The sequence below is a fragment of the Conger conger genome, chromosome 17 (assembly GCF_963514075.1).
Source record: "Conger conger chromosome 17, fConCon1.1, whole genome shotgun sequence".
Lineage (NCBI taxonomy): Eukaryota > Metazoa > Chordata > Actinopteri > Anguilliformes > Congridae > Conger > Conger conger.
Window position 1 is genome coordinate 7,276,215 of NC_083776.1, and position 7,050 is coordinate 7,283,264.

General features: G+C 48.6%; 1 protein-coding gene across 1 annotated transcript in view; it reads left to right on the plus strand.

The window, feature by feature from the left end:
* itgbl1 (integrin, beta-like 1) overlaps positions 1–7,050 on the plus strand; it is a 73,048-nt gene that overhangs the window by 50,587 nt on the left and 15,411 nt on the right. Inside the window, exon 8 of the mRNA XM_061226987.1 lies at positions 3,603–3,719. Within this exon, the coding sequence (XP_061082971.1) occupies positions 3,603–3,719 (117 nt within the window). The remainder of the gene's footprint in view (positions 1–3,602; positions 3,720–7,050) is intronic.

The following is a 7,050-nucleotide window of genomic DNA, read 5'->3' on the forward strand; positions in this document are numbered from 1 at the left end:
ACCAGGGACCTTTTAAATGTCACATTTTACAGGACAGGAGCCACCATTTCATAAACAAATTTTATATATTTTCTCTAAAATTAGGCAAAAACGAATGAAACTAATAACTAATGGAAAATGGCGGTGCCGTCGAGCGGGTAGAGGAACAGAACTGTCCCCGGAGTCACGGTGAGAATGACAGTTAATCGATAAGGCTGGTGTGTGTGACATCATCTGTTGCCATGGCGCCTCCACCAAACAGACGGATGTTATCTAAGCGGCAGGTGGTGCGGTTGCCAGACGGGGCACGGGTTCCTGTCCCCCCCTCCTCCTCCCCCTCAGTCTTTGTGCACCGATGGTCGCCAGGTGCGCACAGATTACCGATATTTCAACAATCGCACGTATGGCTGTCTACAGCGGCCGCCGCATACGCTTAACATTTCCCAGATTAAATCTGCGGCACAGCTGACATTTTCCACTAAATTAATCTTCGGCGTCATCGGCTCGGGGGAGACGGGCCCTGCCTGTCAATCAAAGCCTGCAGGCTGCCTTTCCACACGCAGCAGGAGGTCCTCCTGCTCCCGCAGGAGCCTGGAGGACCAACCCGGCTCCTTCCTCCAGGGAGCCGTGCTGCACGGAAAACAGCCACTGTGTACATACAACAACCGACAGAGACGCACGTTTAAAATAACTCCCGTCATTCTCAAATAGATGTGCACTGCGGTAAGCCGTATCACCTCAATATCGAGGAAAACCATTTCTGTTTTTCATAAAGCATACGGACACCGCCAAACGCACTTCTGAGATGACGGACTTGTGTTCTCCGGACTTGTGTTCTTTGGACGGTCAGGCGTTAAACTCAAATCCTTTCAGGTCCGTGTGCGTTTTACGCTCCGCAGTTTGATAAGAGACGAACACCAAAGTCACAACATCCGTACCAGTCCTACGCTACACAACCTAAACTGCACCCAAAATGTACAGAGACTTTTACCATTATTCATACCTACGTCACAAACGATCACTTTTCACAAGTTACACCTGAAAATGACACTGTAATATGGCAGTATTGCGAATGAGATCTGTGCGTTTGCATAATAGCGCACGCGTAAAAACTGCCAACTATTCCCTGATCCATTTCAGTTAATTGTGCCGTGTTAACCCTTTCAGTCCTGAGCCAGTATTAAGTAGCTCCACCCAAATCGTGAGGGGTTTTTGCTTTGGTTGAGGATCTATTATGGTTTTAATAGGGGCTCAAAACACGAGTGTGGCAGTCATGGTATAAAAGGTGCAAGGTGGATTGGTTGGGATTTTTACGGGAGTTACGCTCGAGTGCCCTTGGGGCAGTAAGGGTTAATATGACATTCCCCAAATCAGTGCTCTTCAGATTTCATCTCAGACGCTTTTCCTTCTTACTGTAAGAGCAAACTGTGAAAAGTAATGAGCTGTTAATTGTTCTTAATTAGACACTTCTCCACTGAAGGGTGATCTGCTTTCAGGTGACACTGTCAGAAATAGCTACGTATGCCATGAATAAGCCCTGAAAAAGCCACAGACCGAGTCTACAGCCCTGCTGAAAACGCCAGCTACGACCAGCTGGGCCTCTACGCTGTTTTACGATGGTTTAATCTGCATTGGGCACTTCCGGCCGGTCAAAGCTGGTCAGAGCTGGCTAAGCTGATAGAGTAAGCTGGTGGCCAAAATGTGGACTAGCGGACTACAGAGGCTCGCCAGCTGGTTAAACCAGTGAAAAGTTTCAGAATCCAAGCTGGTTTAAGATGGTCCTCATGATCACAACCAGGGGTTAATGACGGGATGCTATTTAGGGGAATATGCGGAATTTTAAGCCGGCAAAAATGAGGGGCTGCCGCCACCAAAGCTACGCTAACAGCGCTACGCTAACAGCGCTACACTAACGCTAGCAGCACTTTAAACGCAAATGAAACGTTTCCCCAAGCCACATTCTGCGCTGAGCCAGGCACGGACGTCACAGACGTCACGGTGAACGTTACCATGGTGACCCTAATGGGCAGAAAATAAGACCGCATCAGTACTAGCTGCGGGCGGACATTTCTCCGAGGCGTTCAGAAAGGCTCCAATTACTGTCCAGGGCCCTGGACCAATCAGAGCGGCCACTTTGATAGCGAGCAGGAACGGAGTGTGAGCGCGTGTGTCTGTGCACGTGTGTCTGTCTGTCTGTGCGTGTGTCTGTGCATGTGTCTGTCTGTCTGTGTGTCTGCGAGTCTGTGCGTGTGTGTGCGTGCGTGTATGTGTGTGTGTGCATGTGTGTGCGTGCATGTGTCGGTGCGTGTGTTGGTGCGTGTGTGTGCATGCGTGCATGTCTGTCTGTCTGTCTGCCTGCCTGTGTGTGTGTCTGTGCGTCTGTCTGTGCGTGTGTCTGTGCGTGTGTCTGTGCGTGTGTCTGTGCGTGTGTCTGTGCGTGTGTCTGTGCGTGTGTCTGTGCGTGTGTCTGTGCGTGTGTCTGTGCGTGTGTCTGTGCGTGTGTCTGTGCGTGTCTGTCAGTCTGTGCATGTCTGTCAGTCTGTGCATGTGTGTGTGCGTGCGTGCATGTGCGTGCGTGCATGTGTCAGTGCATGCGTTTGTGTTTGTGCGTGCGTGCGTGCGTGTCTGTCTGTCTGTGTGTGTCTGTGTCCGTGTGTGTGCATCTGTGTGCGTGTGTCAGTGCGTGTGTGCGTGTGTGTGTGTGTGTGTCAGTGCGTGTCTGCATGTGTGTGTCTGTGCATGCGCGTGTGTCTGTGCATCTGTACTCGTGTGTATGCTGCCTCCACGTGTGTGAGGAGCAGTCTGTATATTACTCCACATATATATATATATATATATATATATTACTGTTGAACACAGATTGATATTCAGCATCCTCAGACTGCAGAAGGCAGTATTCAGTGTTGGCAGAATGGTCTGAGGTGTGATCAATAAGGTCAATTTCGCAGGACGTGCTTTATATTATAAAAGAGAAACGCTGTGATTTCAGCGTCAGAGTGTCGCATGGGAGTGGAGATCAATCACAGTTTTTAGGAAAGGTCCAGTTTCTGGTATGATATGAATTGGCAGTAATTACAGACTGATCTAGAGTTCAGCAGCAGGTCTTTCCCTGTGGACAATACTGAACTCATTTCAAAATTCGAAGAAAGTGAAAAAGGGACATGCCTTGCAATGCCTTACAAACACACACATCCCAAAACGCAAGCAACACACACTTCAGTGCATTACCAAAAGCAAACACTTTCATTTCTAGTCATGCGTTGGTGGACTTTTCTTATCGGAATTTTGGGACCAATGAATTCTTGTTGATTCTTGATGGTGTACACAAACTATGCATCAACTCAATGTCCGAACAGAGTGTGTGTGGTCAGTCTAGAGGCTGACAGTGATGTGTGTGTGTGTGTGTGTGTGTGTGTGTGTGTGTGTGTGTGTGTGTTTCCGGTCAGTGCAGACCCTGACACAGTGTGTGTGTGTGTGTGTGTGTGTGTGTGTGTGTGTGTGTGTGTTTGTGTGTGTTTCCGGTCAGTGCAGACCCTGACACAGTGTGTGTGTGTGTGTGTGTGTGTGTGTGTGTGTGTGTTGCCGGTCAGTGCAGACACTGACACAGTGCGTGTGTTTTTCAGGACTGTGTGAATGTGGCCAGTGTACCTGTCACCCTCCGGGAGACAAACGCGTCCACGGGAAGAACTGCGAGTGTGACGACCGGCAGTGTGAGGACCTGGAGGGACAGATCTGTGGAGGTAAACACACACACTCTCACACGCTCTCGCTCACACACTCTCTCGCTCACACACTCTCTCGCTCACACACTCTCTCGCTCACACACTCTCTCGCTCACACACTCTCTCGCTCACACACTCTCTCGCTCACACACACTCTCGCTCACACACACTCTCGCTCACACACACTCTCGCTCACACACACTCTCGCTCACACACACTCTCGCTCACACACACTCTCGCTCACACACACTCTCGCTCACACACACTCTCGCTCACACCTCAGCCTCTGTGCATAAAAGGAACAGAAACACACACACACACACACACACATCATTAAACACATTAGTACAGTAAATGCACACACCCACACAAGAGTGCACAAACACACATGTACGAAACAGAGTAGAATTAAACATGCATGAATACGCAGCGTTTCAGCACTGCCTGTGATGGAGCCAGAAAAGAAATCTCAATAAATAACTAAATGGAGGATGACGCCAAGCAGTGCTAGCCCTGCCAGGATGCTACGCTACATGGGAGTACCACAAACGCTCTGAGGACTTACTCACTCATGCCTAAGCACCAGAGACAGCGCTGCTTAGACGGGAGAAACGAAAAACCGTTTTAACACAACACTAAGCTCACTCAGGATGTCGACGCATGGAGCCATCAAATCATACTCCACTACCGTTATTAAATTCATCAACCAGCTACAGACACACATTGACAGGCCTGTTCAGTGTCCAAGAGTATGAGCACAAACTACTACTGTCTGTGTCGGTTACGTTTGAAACAAGATGGCTGCCACAGTGCAGCACTCCCTCACAAAATTAATCATAGGATGTGTTACTTGCCCAACCAGCCTATAGGGGGCACCAGGCATGGCGCGGAACGGAGAGGAGACGAGATCCTCCTCAGACACCATTCTCCATTCAATAAAAGATTGTTCTCTCCCTCTCCGCCTGCTAGAAGGTGGTGAGCATTCCGGCACAAAATGGCTGCCGTTGCATCACCCAGGTGGGTGCTACACATTGGTGGTGGTTGAGGCGAGTTTCCCCCTCATCACTGTAAAGTGCACTGAGTGTGAGGAAAGCACTATGTAAATACTATCCATCTACTCAGGCTTCCCAGGACCTGCAGTTTGGGCCGTTTTCTCAGCCTTGGCAGCAGCGTAACCGGCCAACGTCACCGGTCACTGCGGCCGAGCTCAATAAATCGATCTGACAGGAGCCCGATAGAGCCCGATAATATGGGCAGAAAAACAGCCAAGCGAAAACAAGGCGGGTTTCTCCAGAGAGCACCGCGATTAAAGATCGCCCTGCTTCACACAGGAGACGCAGAGCTGATCGATGGCGCGGTGGAATTAGCGTGAGAGCAGAGGTTTCACACCGCCATCCCTCAGCAAACGCGTTACACACACTGATTCACAGCACTGAGAGAGGCGTTACACAGACACACACTGATTCATAGCACTGAGAGGCGTTACACACACACACACACACAAAACACATTGATTCACAGCACTGAGAGGCGTTACACACACACACACACACACACACACACAAACACACACACACACTGATTCATAGCACTGAGGCGTTACACACACACACACACACACACAAAACACACCGATTCAGAGCACTGAGAGGCATTACACAAACACACACACACACACACACACACACACACACTGATTTACAGCACTGAGAGGCTTTACACACACACACGCACACGCACGCGCACGCACACACGCACACGCACTGATTCACAGCACTGAGAGAGGCGTTACACACAGACACACACACACACACACACACACACACACACACACACACACACACACACACACACACACTGCTGATTCACAGCACAGAGAGGCGTTACACACAGATGTACACCACTGAGAGGAACATGGTCTAAAAATACACACCAGTTTCACAATTACACTTGAAGCATTAATTTAATCTAATCCCATTTTCTCCTCTGACACGCAAATACACTCACACTTCAGCGTGCCGCTCCTCCATTAGATTCGCAAAGTTTGTGATCTTCATTTCGCCACTTCAATACAATTTAATGGAAAACCGGAATCCTCAGTGATTTTTGCCATTCGATTAAAATGATGTTTTATTAATCATTTGCCAGTGGCAGTAAGAAGACTTGATGCTAAATGCTTTCATTCAGACACGGTTTCCAATGGAGTCTCAGGCTGTCCAGAAATGAGTAGCCATTGCAGTCACGAATCGCTCAATAAGTGTTCAGCTACAAAATATTTTGAATTCAACTTTAAAGAAGCCTGGAAAAATTGGTGTATAACATTGCTGTTGCAACATGAGTTAGCAAGGAAACAAAGCTAGATGGATTAGAACAGTGCCTTTATAGAGCTCTTTACAGCGATGAGGGGGAAACTCTCCTCAACCACCACCAATGTGCAGCACCGGTGATGTAACGGCAGCCATTTTGTGCCAGAATGCTCACCCCACACCAGAGGTGGAGAGGGAGAGTACAATGTTCTTGCCAATTGAATCAGGGGATGATCAGGTGGCAGGTTTAAAGAGCCAGGGTGGGAATTTAGCCAGGACACCGGGGAACACCCTACTCTTCGTGAAGAGTGTCATGGGATCTTTAATGACCACGGTGAGTCAGGACCTCGGTTTAACGTCTCATCTGAAAGACAGCACAGTGTCCCCATCACTGCTCTGGGGCATTGGGGATAATTCGACCAGAGGGAAGATCGCCCCCTACTGGCCCACCAAAACCACTTCCAGCAGCAACTTAGTTTTTCCCAGGAGGTGTCAAGTCCAAGTCCCACACATGCTGAGCTTCTGCCATTTGACAAGAGCTCAGCACTTTTCGACCAGTTTAAGCCAAATTATATTTCATTAATGTTGATAAAATAGCATGGATGAAAAAGGTTTCACTATAAAGCGATGCTTACTATAAATGATCTAGGGTGGAATTACTCTTTAATGTAATCTAATTGCCAATGCGCTCCAGTCGAGTCCAGCGCTGATAGAACGGTTCGTTTTGAACCCAGAAACGCTTCCTTCACAAGCGTCGTTAATGTAAAAGAGGTCCCGGCTGGCAGACATTCAGCTCAAAGTTATTTAAATTAACTCGCAATACCAATAAAGTCGACACGGGCACGACACGACAACTGTGCACAACGGGAGCGACCATATGGTTTGACTTTAGATCTTCAGCTCTGTCGCGGCGCAGAGAAAGCCCTCTCCGCCTCCTTTTTGTGTAACATTTTACACAAGGACGAACATTAAATATAAATACATGTCCAACTCATCCACAATGGGACAGAGGGTGATCTGCGATGGAAGCACAGGGTTATTAC